At 41.4% G+C, this 15,853-nt stretch overlaps 1 protein-coding gene across 3 annotated transcripts in view; it reads right to left on the bottom strand.

Annotated features, from left to right (window-relative positions):
• Positions 1-15,853, bottom strand: part of mtor (mechanistic target of rapamycin kinase) — a 352,436-nt gene that overhangs the window by 87,747 nt on the left and 248,836 nt on the right. For all 3 annotated transcript variants that reach the window (XM_078558210.1, XM_078558212.1, XM_078558211.1), the window contains one exon: positions 15,257-15,334. In XM_078558210.1, coding sequence (XP_078414336.1) covers positions 15,257-15,334 — 78 coding nt within the window. The remainder of the gene's footprint in view (positions 1-15,256; positions 15,335-15,853) is intronic.

Genomic DNA, 15,853 nt, shown 5'->3' with positions numbered 1-15,853 from the left:
TTTGAGAGAGCTTGCCCTACACTAATTAACTTGCATTTTCCTACTTGATGGTAGCTACTGTTCTAGGGCTTTTGCTCCTGATCATTACCCAATTAGAAACATTTGTACACTGGATGACAACGGGCTGCGATGAGCAAACAGTTTGCCTAAACTTACTGCAGAGGCACACATGAAGAGTGAATGCCTCCAGGAGAGGAAAAAATTGCCAAGAGAAAGAAAATCACTTATAATGAAAAAGGCATGCCATATGCTCCATGCACCATGATGTCAATCCATACATAATTACTATAATAAAATGACTACAAAATAAGTCCAGTTGTCACATACTCAGAATGTCACAAAGCACTTCAAGGCATTTAATTACTTTCCGAAATGCAGTTACCGTTATTTTGCAGATGAACATGGCAGTTAAGATGCATGCTGCAAGTTCCCAGACAGCAATAATCACTTGTTTTGATGATTAACTGGTGCTTTTAATTGCCCCTCCCTCACTGGTGAGGGTAAAAAAAATTGCCAGTTATATTGTACCCAATCATTACTCAAAGATGTCGAAAAGTGCTGAATATCCAACTTCATTTTTGAAGTACGGTCACTTTTAATGTAGTCCAATGCAGCAGCCAATTTGTACGTGGCAAGACTACACAAGCAGTAAATGAACTGAAAAATCAGTTCATCAGTCAAAGGAAGGAATGTTGGCCAGGTGACCAGAAGAACTCTCTTTTCTTCAGAAAGTACCATGAGATCTTGCTTTACCCACAAGAACATGTCCTTACTTTAAGGTCTTATCTGAAAGTCAATAAGCCTACATATGTGCTTAAGTTGGAAAGTGGGATTTGACTCTTAGCTTTCTCATTCAGGGGTGAAAGTACTAGTCAAGCTGGCAAATCTGTCATTTGTTGCTATTGGCTGCAAATGTATATTTGATTTTTTAAACTCAATTCCTTAAAATTAGTGTGAAATGAATTGAAATTAATTTTAAATAAATGCACAATATTAACAAATGCATCTGTCAATACAAAAACAATTAGGATTCTTCTCCCAGGTACTTCATTGTGTAGTTTTAATTGAGAATTATATTTTGTGTACAAATATTGCTGATCCCAAAGCTATCTGTATGGCAGAAACTAGAGAATCAAAGCCACTGCTTTGATGCATGATAATCTATGACAGGTATTTTTTAAATGTTATTTTCCCATATTATGTTGATAATTAGCAAATACAAAAATGGGGAAAAATTCCAGCTTGCATTACAAAATTTCGCAATAAGCCACCAAATTGAGCAGAGACACAAAAATGGGATTAAAACTTGATGAAATTCCCATAACCCTTGCATCAGATGAAACCCATGCTGTCCGCTTATATCTGTTTACAATGGATTTACATTTCTTCTTTGAGACCGTTTTTCTTCTTTATTACTTTCCATACTTTGGTTAGCTCTCCTCAAGGGGGTTTGGAGTAGTTCACATTTCTTTGAATAAAATAAAAAGAATGTTCTTGTCTACCAATGTTATTATGATATTCATGTCCTTTTTTCTACATTCACTGGAGACCAAAATGGTTCAATTTAAACCTAATTTCCTTACTGGCATCCAACTCTGAAAAACTGAATTGAAATTGCATGCTTTGCTTTTTGACAGGAGATGATTAACTCTTGAAACTACATTATCCTCATGATTTTCTTATACTGTGACCAAGGGAAACATTCAATTTTGTATTAAAAGACTTTCTAACCCATTGACATTTTACAATTAGTTGCTATTCATTTGAAGCCATCATTGGCAAGTGGGGGAGAAGTGAGCAACTGGCTTAATGTTAGCATTTCTGCCTCTGAGCCAGTAGGCGTAAAGTTCCAATCCTGCTTTAGGAAGGCTGGAGCTCCAGCACAAAATTCTGGGTTGTCATCCAACACAATACTTGTGTCCAGTCAGTGTGTGTGAGACCCCTCTCATTGATGGGCTATGGAATCCTTAAAACCCTTCTGCTGCATAGGGTTAACCAACTAATTGACCAATATAATCTGTTTACAGAAACTACCATTGCGAAAGCAGTATGTCCCCTAACCAGGATATGCCAAAATCCATTCAAGTGGCACTGGGGGTGAAGACGGAGGGTAGAAGTTAGCTGTCTATTTTGAAAGTTCTCCTGAACAAGAATGGATGACCGAACTCAACAAGGAAGAAGTTGAATGGGGCAGATCCCCTGCTTCCTGCAGCCCAAATTAACAAAATAAAAGAGGAACATTAGCAAATCATTTTGGCCCGTCAAATACAGCGATATGATGACCAGAAAAAATTAAGCAAGTCACTTAATTAGAGTTAGTGTGACACATTTCATTTTTTGTTGTTAGAGGTTTGAAACAGAATCAATTAATAGATAATGAAAATTACAAGAGCTGTTTTGTATTTGTTCACGTAATAACTGCAAAATAAAATGTTTTATGGATCAGCAATTGTCCTTAAAAAATGAATCAGTTCAACTTGCAAAGATTGAGCAATGGGTGAAAAAGACATAGCTAAGCGATTTCACAACCAACAGATTAGATCAAAGCTCTGCAGTCCTGCCATATCCAGTTGTGGATAAGGAGTCTAAACAAACAACCCCATCCTCAATGAGGGCAGAGCCCAGCACATCAGTACAAAAGACAAAGCTGAAGTGCTTTGTCTTTTGTACGAGTGGATAATCTATCTCTGCCTCCTCCTGAAGGTCTCATGACTCAGATGCCAGTTTACGGCCAATTTGATTGACTCCAGAAACAGCTAAACACATTGGATAGAGCAAAGGCTATTGACCCCAAAAACATCCCAGCTGTAGTGCTGAAGATCTGTGCTCGAGAGCTAGCCACACACCCAGCTCTAGTACAGCTACAACACTGACACCTACCTGGCAATGTGGAAATTGCCCAGATATATCCTGTCCACGAAAAGCAGGACAAATCCAATCTGGCCAACTACTGCCCCATTAGTCTACACTCAATCATCAGCAAAGGAATGTAAGGTGTCACTGACAACGATATCGAGCAACACTTACTCATTAATAACTTTGATGCTCCATTTAGGTTTTGCCAGTACCATTCGGCTCCAGACTTCATTGCAGCCTTGGTCTAAAGGGCTGAATTCAAGAGGTAAGGTGAGAGTGGCTACCCTTGACACCGAGGCAGAATTTGACCTACTGTGGCATCAAGGAGTCCTAGTAAAATTCAGTGGGAATAAGGGAGAAAACGCTCCAATGGCTTGAATCATTTCTAGCACAAAGGAAGGTGGTTGTGGCTGTTGGAGGCCAATCATCCCAGCCCCAGGATGTTATTGCAGGGGTTCTTCAGGGCAGTGTTCTATGTCCAAGCATCTGCAGTTGCTTCATCAATGACCTTCCCTCCATTAAAAGGTCAGAAAAGGGAATATTTGCTGATGATTACCAAGTGTACATTGCCTCAGATATTGATGTTTGTATGGAGCAAGGACATGGACAACATTTAGGCTTGGGCTGTTAAGTGACATGTAAATGTACCCCACACAAGTGCAAGGCAATGGCCATGTCCAAAGTGAGAGAAACTAAACATTTTTTCTTGACGTTCAATGTCATTACCATCACTGAACCCCCAACAACATCATGGGGATTACCACTGACCAGAAACTTAACTGGGGACTAGCCACATAAACATGTGACTACTAGAGCAGGTCACAAGTGGGAAATTCTGTGATATCTCACAACCTGACTCCTCTAAGGATGTCCACCACCTGCATGGCACAAGTCCACCATCTGCATGGCACAAGATGTGATTGCACTGGAGGGGGTGCAGAGGAGATTCACCAGGATGTTGCCTGGGATGAAACATTTAAGTTATGAAGAGAAGTTGGATAGACTTGGGTTGTTTTCGTTGGAACAGAGAAGACTGAGGGACGACCTGATCGAAGTGTACAAGATTATGAGAGACATGGACAGGGTGAATAGGGAGCAGCTGTTCCCCTTAGTTGACGGGTCAGTCACAAGGGGACATAAGTTCAAGGTGAGGGGCAGGAGGTTTTGGGGGGATGTGAGGAAAGACTTTTTTACCCAGAGGGTGGTGACAGTCTGGAATGCACTGCCTGGGAGGGTGGTGGAGGCGGGTTGCCTCATATCCTTTAAAAAGTACCTGGATGAGCACTTGGCACATCATAGCATTCAAGGCTATGGGCCAAGTGCTGGTAAATGGGATTAGGTAGGTAGGTCAGGTGTTTCTCACGTGCCGGTGCAGACACGATGGGCCGAAGGGCCTCTTCTGTACTGTGTAATTCTGTGAAGTCAGAAGTGTGATAGAATACTCCTAACTCACAAAGCTTAACACCATTCAGGATTGCTTGATTGGTCCCACCCACCACCAGCAGTGCATCTACAAGGTGCACTGCAGCAACTCACCAAGGCTTCTTCAAAGGCACCGACCAAACACGCAGTTTCTACCACCCAGAAGAACAAGGGCAGCAGGCACAGGGGACCACCAGCACCTGCATGTTCTCAAGTCACACAGTATTCTGACTTGAAACTGTACCATCATTTCTTCACTGTCGCTGGGGCAAAATCCTGGAACTCCCTCCCTAACAGCACTGAGTGTACTTAAACCACACAAATGTTCAAGGAGACAATTCTCACCACCTTCTCAAGAGCAATAAATCTTGACCTCCTCAGCAACACCCCTATCTTATGAATGAATTTTTAAAAATCCAGTTCATATTATAATTGTTACATCTGTTAAGTGATGCTTTTGTATGATTAGATATTGGACAGTATAGGCACAGCTGTCCTGTTTCTGGAAATGGTCCTGCTGATATCGAGATTGTCAAAGGCAGACCCAAAATCTGTAACAATGCGATGTCACATTTCTGTGTATGGGGCTTACCTTGTTGTGTGGGATCTTTGTAAATGAAAGTGTGCAAATCTATCCCAATAAATGAGAAATGTTTTAAAACGATTGGTTGGATTTGCGGTCAGCGGCGAAGTGACGGCACTCACCGCTGATCTTGATGAAAGCTGCCCACAAAGATCTAGCAATCTCTGATGTGGAATGCACCTTTCGCAGTGTTAGTTTCATTCCAGCATCAACTCCAGGGGGTCTCTGGCATCCAGCAACACTGACGTCATCTAGCTAAACAACCAATCATACTGAAAAGTTCTCATGGAAAGCAACAAAGGAAGTAAAATACATGGGTTAAGACCATAAGACACAGGAGCAGAAGTAGACCATTTGGCCATCGAGTCTGCTCTGCCATTCAATGAGATCATGGCTGATCTGATAATCCTCAACTCCACTTTCCTGCCTTTTCCCCATAGCCCTTGATTCCCTTACTGATTAAAAATCTGTCTCCATCAGCCTTGAATATACTTAACGACTTAGCCTCAATAGCCCTCTGTGGTAAAGAATTCCACAGATTCACTACCCTCTGAGAGAAGAAATTCCTCCTCATCTCTGTTTTAAGTGGGCGGCCCCTTACTCTTAGAATATGCCCTCTGGTCCTAGGCTCTCCCACAAGGGGAAACAACCTCTCAGCATCCACTCTGTCAAGCCCCCTAAGAATCTTATATGCTTCAATAAGGTCGCCTCTCATTCTTCTAAACTCCAATGAGTACAGGCCAATCCGACTCATGCTCTCCTCATAAGAAAATCCTTCCATCCCCATGATCAAACTAGTGTACCTTCTCTGGACTGCCTCCAGTGCCAGTATATCTTTCCTTAGAAAAGGAGACCAAAACTGTTCACAGTATTCTAGGTTTGGTCTAACTAGTGCCTTGTATAGTTTTAGCAAGGCTTCCCTATTTTTATGCTCCATTCCCTTTGAAATAAAGGCCAACATTCCATTTCCCTTCCCTATTACCTGCTGAACTTGTATGCTAGCTTTTTGGGATTCATGCACAAGCACCCCCAAATCCCTCTGTGCTGCAGCTTTCTTCAGTCTTTCTCCATTTAAATAATATTCAGCTCCTCTATTCTTCCTGCTAAAGTGCATAACATCACACTTTCCCACAATTTATTCCATCTGCCAAGTTTTTGCCCACTCATGTAACCTATCTATATCCATCTGTAGACTCTTTGTGTCATTCTCACCACTTGTCTTCCCACCTATTTTTGTGTTATCCGCAAACTTGGTGATAGTATATGATTTCCCTCATCCAAGTCATTAGTATACATTGTAAATAATTGTGGCCCCAGCACTGATGCCTGTGGCACTCCACTAGTTACAGGTTGCCATCCAGAAAATGCCCCCTGTATCTCAACTCTCTGTCTTCTATTAGTTAGCCAGTTCTCTATCCATACTGCCCCAACACCATGAGCTCTTATCTCATTAAGTAGCCTTATGTGTGGTACCTTATCGAACGCCTTTTGGAAATCCAAATATATTACATCTACTGGTTCCCCTTTCTTATCTTGCTTGTTACCTCCTCAAAGAATTCTAATAAATTTGTCAGATATAATTTCCCCTTCATGAAGCCATGCTGACTCTGCTTGATTAGATTATGCATTTCTAAATGTTTTGTTATTAGATACTTTATAATAAACTCCAACATTTTCCCAATTTCAGATGCTAGCTAACAGGCCTATAGTTACCTGTTTTTTTGTCTCCCTCCCTTTTTGAATAAGGGTGTTACATTGGCAGTTTTCCAATCCTCTGGGACCTCTCCAGAATCTAAGGGCTCTTGGAAGATTACTACCAGTGCATCCACTATCTCTGCAGCTATTTCCCTTAATATCCTAGGATGCAACCCATCAGGTCCAGGTGACTTATCGGCCTTTAGCCCCATTAGTTTCCCTAGTACTTTTTCTCTAGTCATAGTTATTGTATTTACTTCTTCCCCCACTTTTGCCCCATGATTTAGTATTTTTGGTATGCTATCAGTGTCTTCTACCGTGAAGACTGAGGCAAAGTATTTATTCAACTCCTCTGCCATCTCCTGGTTCCCCATTATTATTTCCCCAGCCTCATTTTCTAAGGGGCCTATACTGACTTTGGCCTCTCTCTTCCTTGTTATATATCGAAAGAAGTTCTTACTGTCCTTTTTTATACTATTTGCTAGTTAACCTCAAAGTTTATTTTCTCCCTCTTTATTATTTTTTTGGTCATTTTCTGTTGGTTTTTAAAACTTTCCCAATCATCTGACTTACCACTAACCTTTGCCACATTGTATGTTTTTTCTTTCACTTTGATACAATCCTTAACTTCCTTGGTTAACCGTGGTTGGTTTAGCCCCTTCCTACAATCTTTCTTCCTCACTGGAGTATATCTTTGTTGTGAGTTATGAACTACTTTCTTAAAAGTCTGCCATTGTTCATCAACTGTCTTTTCTGCTAAACTCCTTTCCCAATCCACTGCAGCCAACTCTGCCCTCATTCCTTTGTAATTACCCTCATTTAAGTTTCGCACCGATATCTCCGAACTAAGTTTCTCATTCTCAAACCGAATGCTAAGTTCCACTATGTTATGGTCACTGTTTCCTAGGGGATCTTTTACTCTGAGATCATTTATTAAACCTGCCTCATTACACATTACCAGATCCAAAATAGCCTGATCCCTGGTTGGATCCACAACATATTGTTCTAGGAAACTGCCCCGAATACACTCTATGAATTCTTGCTTTTGGTTACCTCTGCCAATTTGGTTTTCCCAATCTATATGGAGATTAAAGTCACCCCATGATTAATGTACTGCCTTTTTTACACGTCCTCATTATTTCCTAATTTATTCTCTGCCGGACAGCATTGCTACTGTTAGGGGGCTTATAGACTATTCCCACCAGTGACTTCTCCCCCTTGTTATTTCTTACCTCCACCCATATGGATTCCACATCTTCCGATCCAAGATCATTTCTTGCTATCGTACTTATTCCATCTCGTACTAATAAAGCTTCCCCCACCACCCTTTCCTTTCTGCCTGTCCTTTTGAAGAGTCACATACTCCTGAGTATTCAATTCCCTGCTTTGATCTCCTTGTAACCATGTCGCCCTAATGGGTGTAAGATCATACCCATTTATCGCTATTTGTGCCGTTAATTCATTAATTTTGTTCTGAATACGACGTGCGTTTAAGTAAAGAGCCATTAATTGTGCCTTTTTACCATTCCCCCCACCTTTGACCCTATTTGCTGCTGTAATGTTTGTACACTCTGTCCCTTCCTGTCACACTCGTGGTATCATTACTTAAGTAGCTGCCCTGCAATGCCGCTCTATCCTTCTGCTTTGTAAGCGTACTTATCCCCTCTCCAGAACCCCCCACCCTCCTATTTAGTTTAAAGCACTCTCTACAGCCATAGTTATTCAATTCACCAGGACACTGGTCCCAGCATGGTTCAAGTGAAGCCCATCCCGCCGGAACAGCTCCCTTTTACCCCAGTACTGATGACAGTGCCCCATTAACTGAAACTCATTCCTCCCACACCAATATTTGAGCCACGCATTTAACTCCTTAACTTTATTTACCCTATGCCAGTTTGCCCGTGGTTCAGGCAGTAATTCTGAGATTATTACCTTGGAGGTTCTGCTTTTTAATTTAGCTTCTAACTGTTCGAATTCTTTCAGCAGAACCTCCTTTCTAGTCCTATCTACATCATTGGTACCAACGTGGACAACGACAACTCTATCCCTCCCTTCCCGCTCCAAATTCCTCTCCAGCCCTGAGATGCCATCCTTAACCCTGGCACTGGGCAGGCAACACAGCCTTCGGGACTCAAGCTCGGCTGCGGAGAACATTATCTATCCCCCTAATTATACTGTTCCCTACCACTTCATATGTTCCCATTTCCTCGCCCCACTTGAATGGCTTCCTGTACCACAGTTTGCTCATCCTCCCTGCAGTCCCTGCTCTTGTCCACACAGCTTGCAAAAAACTCATAACCATTGGACAATTTCAGGGACCGAAGCTCCTTGAACACTACCCCGTGGATCCCCATACCTGCCTCATCTGCAGTCACACCTTCCTGTCACAGGATCTCTCAGTGCAGGAGAGGCCCTTCGGCCCATCATCACATGAGAAACACCTGACCTACCTACCTAATCCCATTTATCAGCACTTGGCCCATAGCCTTGAATGTTATGATGTGCCAAGTGCTCATCCAGGTACTTTTTAAAGGATGTGAGGCAACCCGCCTCCACCACCCTCTCAGGCAGCGCATTCCAGGCCGTCACCACCCTCTGGGTAAAAAAGTTTTTCCTCACATCCCCCCCACCAAACCTCCTGCCCCTCACCTTGAACTTATGTCCCCTCATGACTTCCCCTTTAACTAAGGGGAACAGCTGCTCCCTATTTACCCTGTCCATGCCCCTCACAATCTTGTACACCTCGATCAGGTCGCCCCTCAGTCTTCTCTGCTCCAACGAAAACAATCCAAGTCTATCCAACCTCTCTTCATAACTTAAGTATTTCATCCCAGGCAACATTCTGTTGAGTCTCCTTTGCACCCCCTCCAGTGCAATCACATCCTTCCTATAATGTGGCGATCAGAACTGCACACAATACTCCAGCTGTGGCCTCACCAAGGTTCTATACAACTCCAACATGATCTCCCTACTTTTGTAATCTATGCTTCGATTGATAAAGGCAAGTGTCCCATATGCTTTTTTCACCATTCCACTAACATGCCCTTCTACCTTCAGAGATCTATGGACACACATGCCAAGGTCCCTTTGTTACTCAGAACTTCCTAATGTCATGCCGTTCATTGAATACTTCCTTGCCAAATTATTCCTTCCAAAGTGTATCACCTCACACTTTTCAGGGTTAAATTCCATCTGCCACTTACCTGCCCATTTGACCATCCCGTCTATATCTTTCTGTAGCCCAAGACACTCAACCTCACTGTTAACCACCCAGCTAATCTTTGTGTCATCTGCAAACTTACTAATCCTACCCCCCACAGTCATCTATGTTGTTTACGTAAATGATGAATAATAGGGGACCCAGCACAGATCCCTGTGGTACGCCACTGGACACTGGCTTCCAGTCACTAAAGCAGCCTTCTGTCATCACCCTCTGTCTCCTACAACTAAGCCAATTTTGAATCCACTTTATCAAATTACCCTGTAACCCATGTGCATTTGCCTTCTTTATAAGTATCCCATGTGGGACCTTATCAAAAGCTTTGCTGAAATCCATATAAACTACATCAACTGCGCTACTCTCATCTAGGCACCTGGTCACCTCCTCAAAAAATTCAATCAAATTTGTTAGGCATGACCTCCCTCTGACAAAGTCATGCTGACTATCCCTGATCAAACCTTGCCTCTCCAAGTGGAGATAGATTCTCTCCTTCAGAATTTTCTTCCCTGATCACAGACCAAATTCGAATTATCCAACCTGTGGGGTGTGACCGCCTCCTGGAGCAAAGCATCCAGGTAACTTTCCCCCTTCCTGGTGTGGCGCAATGTCTGCAGCTCAGACTCCAGCTCCTTAACTCAAATCCGAAGTTCCTCGAGCTGCAAACACTTACTACAGATCACCTTGGTGTCCAGCAATTCCCACATGCCGCAGCAGCAACACATCGTGCGTCCTGCCATCGCTTTCTTATTTTATTTAGTTTATTAATTAATTCTAGTATCCCTGCTCTTTACACTTTATTGAAATTAATTATTTACACCAGTATCGATCTTATACTTAACAAGCTTTTTTAAGAAAGAGGAGTGGACCAGGATGTCCCGGAGGGAACGATCCCTGCGGAAAGCTGCCGGGGTGGAGGGGGGGGGGGTGGGTGAAGGGAAGATGTGTTTGGTGGTGGCATCATGCTGGAGTTGGCGGAGGATGATCCTTTGAACGCGGAGGCTGGTGGGGTGATAAGTGAGGGCAAGGGGGACCCTATCATGGTTCTGGGAGGGAGAGGAAGGTGTGAGGGCGGATGTGCGGGAGATGGGCCGGACACGGTTGAGGGCCCTGTCAACCACCGTGGGTGGAAAACCTCGGTTAAGGAAGAAGGAAGACATGTCAGAGGAACTGTTTTGGAAAGTGGCATCATCAGAACAGATGCGACGGAGGCGAAGGAACTGAGAGAATGGGATGGAGTCCTTACAGAAAGCGGGGTGTGAGGAGCTGAAGTCGAGGTAATAATAATTGTGTATGCTGTTAAAATCTCAGTTAGACCTCATTCGAAGGTAACTTTCTCAAGGGTTTTTACAGCAAGCCTAACCGTGTAATATATGAAAGTTCACATTAAATCTAGTGATTTCTGAGATTTTCATCTGCCAAGACTTGAATAGTGCACTTTATGGAAGGGCGGGAATCACTGCAACATCTGGCTTTTCATGTTTAGCTGCACATGTGTGGATGCTAGAAGCTGCTGTCAGTTTCATAAAGTAATGACACGAATGTTGACAGCCTTGCCATCATTTCAGCTACAAAATCTAGGCCAGTGTGTTGGACATGTGCATTGTCAGGATTCTGGTTGATATAAAGTTATTTCTGTCATATCGAATGTATTCACCCACTATGGCATGTTGATTCGGTTCCATTGGACAATGTTTCACGAAGGGATTTTGCACAGAAAATTTCAAAACCACTGGCTTAAATAACCTATTGTCATCTGAGTCCATTTAACACTGTTAAGATTCCTGAGTATTTAAAAACAAGCCTTTAGGCCTGTGTTGAGTCAGCTAGAGCAACAGGTTAGGAAGCAGAAAAAATATTTGGGATTTCCAATACTGATCAATATCCAGTGATCCTGACTGAGAAACCTGTGTATGTTCATGTGGTAAGGCAGTGAGGATCAGAATTGGGCTCAATCGTGAACCCATCGACCCCGACAGTCAAAATAGCCTCTCAACATTCACTACCCAGGTTCATAAAAAAAATAGCAAATTGAAGAGAAGTGATAATAGCTGTTGGCAGCCTTGAAATCGTTCCCAACAAGGACCAATGAAGTGGGAAAAAATTGTCAAAAAGTAAAGATAGGGACTGAGCCCATGTTTACTGAGTCTACCTCACCAAGCCATAAACAAGCTAATCACTTAGAAAAAGCAGATGATGTACATTTGTACATTCAAGCGTAAATTATTGTGTGCCTTGGATTACCAGCGTTACAGTATCACTGCCACGGTCTTCTCAAACCTCTCCATCCCATAATAGTAACCCTATACCAATGGGAGCAAAGGCACGGTTTTTGAAATAAGCAATTTACAAAAGGAAAAAATACATAAAATAATTCACTGAAGAGGTCACTAACTCTTCTAAATTGGAATATATAAGAATATATCTTTATGCATTTTCCGCTACAAAATATATACTCCAGTGAGACAGCCTTACTGAAATTCTTAGTAATACAAATGTAATGGCAACCTCTATGCTTCTAATCAACAATTATTTTGGGGATTGAATATTAGTAGATTTATGGGACTGCTGGCGAAGGCCAAAGCTACAGCTGGCTCCCAGCTAGGATTCATCTGAAAACTGCTGACTTCTGATGATACTGAAGACTTGGCACTTCCATCCTCCTCTAGAACTTAATCCTTCAACTAGTTGTAGTGTTTATTAATTGTAAGATTTGCATTTAACTCAAGAAAATCCACAGTAAACAGCCTAGGATTTGAGGTGCCACTGCCAATGGAATTGAGATGACCTACTATTGATTAAAAAAAATCTTTTTTTCCCTGGTTCTGCAGTTAGAGAGTCTACGCAATGTTAGGATCTGTTATTGATAATTGATAATCTAGATTATAAATTCCCAGTCCTTGCCACCAGTTCCATTTCTCTCCCTGTCTGCTCAGGCTGAATCAGATAGTTTGCAACCTATAACTAATCAACCTCATTTCATCACAAAGACATTCCACAAAAATCCCTGCATCATTTTCCGACTCTGCTCCCATTTCAGCCACGGCTACTGAAATTCTCATCCACAACTTTGTCACCTCCAGACTTGACTATCCAAATTCTCCCCCATCTCACCTCCCTTCTTTACCTTCAGTTCATCCAAAACTCTGGAACTACATCTTATCCAACACCAAATCTTCACTGACCTACATTGGAGCTTGGTTCCTCAATTTCTCAAATTAAAAAAAATTCTTATGTATAAATTCCTTCATGGTTTAGACTTTCCCTCTCCCTCCAACCCCATTCTCATGTATCAATTTAGTTGCAAAACTCCACACTAGCCTGATTGTCTCTCACCTCAGAATCAGTGTGGAAATTGAGTGTGACTTGTTGATACAGTTTGAAGAGTTAAGTGTTATTCCTATCATTAGGAATAATATCAGTGCTGGTTTGAATTCTTACACATCACAGGCAACATTTCCTTTAACATATTTCTTCAGGTGCAGTGCTGCAAATGGCACTAATTAAAACAAGAGCTCAACAGGTATTTCTATCTCAGCTTTCTACATAGCTGCAATTGTGTGAAGGAAATTTCATGAGAAAAAAATCACAATGAACATTAACTAAATTAAAATTAAACAAATTACAATACGCAAAAACAACATTAATTTGGACACAATCTACGCCTATCATATACTTGACAAAGATCAGATAATCCAGCTCTTGATGTCTAACAGATGTAACACTGGATAGAAGGAAATTTCAACCAATAGGCATCAAATAAGTTTGCCCATAAGTTTTGACCTGTTACTTAGCATGATTGAATTATTCATCCAGATTTCTTAACTTCAAAAAATGTAACATATATCCTTTTGAGTAATCAAGTCTCTGGACTGGGCTTTCAGCTGATTTATAATTACAAATTCAGTGGTGTGAAGATGGTCTTTTAAACAAAATGAAAAATGGCCAAATAATAAAATCAGATTCCAGGAAGGAAGGACAGTGACCACTTTAGGTATCTTAATCAGCCTTTTAACTTAGTTTCAACGGCCTATAAATCAGATTTAAAAACAAAAAATTACTGCGGATGCTGGAAATCCAAAACAAAACAGAATTACCTGGAAAAACTCAGCAGGTCTGGCAGCATTGGCGGAGAAGAAAAGAGTTGATGTTTCGAGTCCTCATGACCCTTCAACAGAACTGAGTAAAATTAGGAGAGGGGTGAAATATAAGCTGGTTTAAGGTTGGGGGGGAGGGGGTGGTGGTGGTTGTAGGGACAAGCAAGCAGTGATAGGAGCAGATAATCAAAAAATGTCACAGACAAAGGAACAAAGAGGTGTTGAAGATGGTGATATTATCTAAGAGAATGTGCTAATTAAGAATGGATGGCAGGCCACTCAAGGTACAGCTCTAGTGGGGGTGGGGTGGAAAGACTGACAGGGCATTACAGGTATACATTTAAAAATAATGCAAATAGGTGGGAAAAGAAAAATCTATATAAATTATTGGAAAAAACAAAAGGGAGGGGAAAGAAATGGAAAGGGGGTGGGGATGGAAGAGGGAGTTCAAGATCTAAAGTTGTTGAATTCAATATTCAGTCAGGAAGGCTGTGAAGTGCCTAGTCGGAAGATGAGGTGCTGTTCCTCCAGTTTGCGTTGGGCTTCACTGGAACAATGCAGCAAGCCAAGGACAGATATGTGGGCAAGGGAGCACAGGTTTTCAAAAAATAAATCAGATTTTCCCAACTCTGCTAAGGAGCTGTCCAGGGTACCACATTTTCTGATTTATGTGCTATAATATAGTAAATAACAAATAGCACAAAATGACAAGTTTCTGGCTTTTATTTGTCAAGAAAAAATATGATATATTAACTGAATCCATAAAAGTTATATGGGACACAAATCAAGTCAATGGAAATCACCAGTTTAGACTTGACTGGCATCAAGAACAACAATTAATTATTCTGTTCTGTGTTTTTCATTATCACTCTCTCTGCCAATGTAACCATTGTTACATTTATATTTTCCAATTTTAACAATTCATTAATCATACAACCCAATGCAAAAAATATGGACTATTCTATAACTAACTCAAACAAGCCTGTAATGCAAGTATTTACAGTGCCTGAGAGGAGAGTTGAATGATGTTTCTAAGCCAATTACAATAAGTAGCATCATTATTGACAGTTTGTGTTAAAATTTCTTCTATGGATTCCAAAGGCATCATTATAGAGACTGGATAATATTCTAAACTATTTCTGCACAAATAGTAGCAGTTTAATTGAGGATGGTTGCATGCATGGAGTTCAATTAGAAGCTGGTAACATAGCCTGATGTGACTTGGCAGTATTGACCAGCTGATAAGGGTAAAACTGCCAAGTTTCATCATTTATTACTCCCGAGATCGAAAGGCTTGTATCACTAATGACCAACTGATGCAACTTAAGAACAAGAAGTATTATACACTTCAAATAGATCATGAAGTTCAATCTTTCTTAGGCTCACCCCGTAGGCACGGCTGTAGCTCTCCCCTGCCATAGCAGTCAGCTCTGTATCCAGTAAGTCTCTGGCCTTGTCAATGCACTACAATGGAAGAGGAAAATATTAGATTGTTTGATTCTGTCCTATAACAATATGTTGCTGTTTTATCCTTGTGAACTAACTGAAAAGTCCATCTTCTAGGGTTTTTGTAAATGTACACATTCTCTCCAAAATACCTACCCCACCTCACCCAGTAGCACCAGCACACAAATTGTGGAGTTCAGCTAAAAAAGGACATCTCCATTTACTCCCCAAGTGATGCTTTTGTGGCCAACAAGAAAAGTGCCACGAGGTAGAATTCTTATGTCACCTTTCCAGCAGCTAGACATTTTATAGAAAGAGGCTAGAAATTTAACTTCTAAGGAAGCCAAGTGCAGGTGTTTAACTTAAGCTCATGAATGTTTGAATAAGTATGAGGCACACGGCAGCAATTCCATTGAGTTCCCATTTCCAACTATTCCTCAATATCCTTGGGCTATTCTGCAACATCATAAGAGATTTGGTTTCAGTTTCCTTTTATAGTAAGGCATAAAGTAGTGGATGTTTGGGGCAGTCTACCCC

Source organism: Cetorhinus maximus, chromosome 15 (assembly GCF_964194155.1).
Source record: "Cetorhinus maximus chromosome 15, sCetMax3.hap1.1, whole genome shotgun sequence".
NCBI classification, from domain to species: domain Eukaryota; kingdom Metazoa; phylum Chordata; class Chondrichthyes; order Lamniformes; family Cetorhinidae; genus Cetorhinus; species Cetorhinus maximus.
This window is presented reverse-complemented; position numbering and strand designations above follow the sequence as displayed.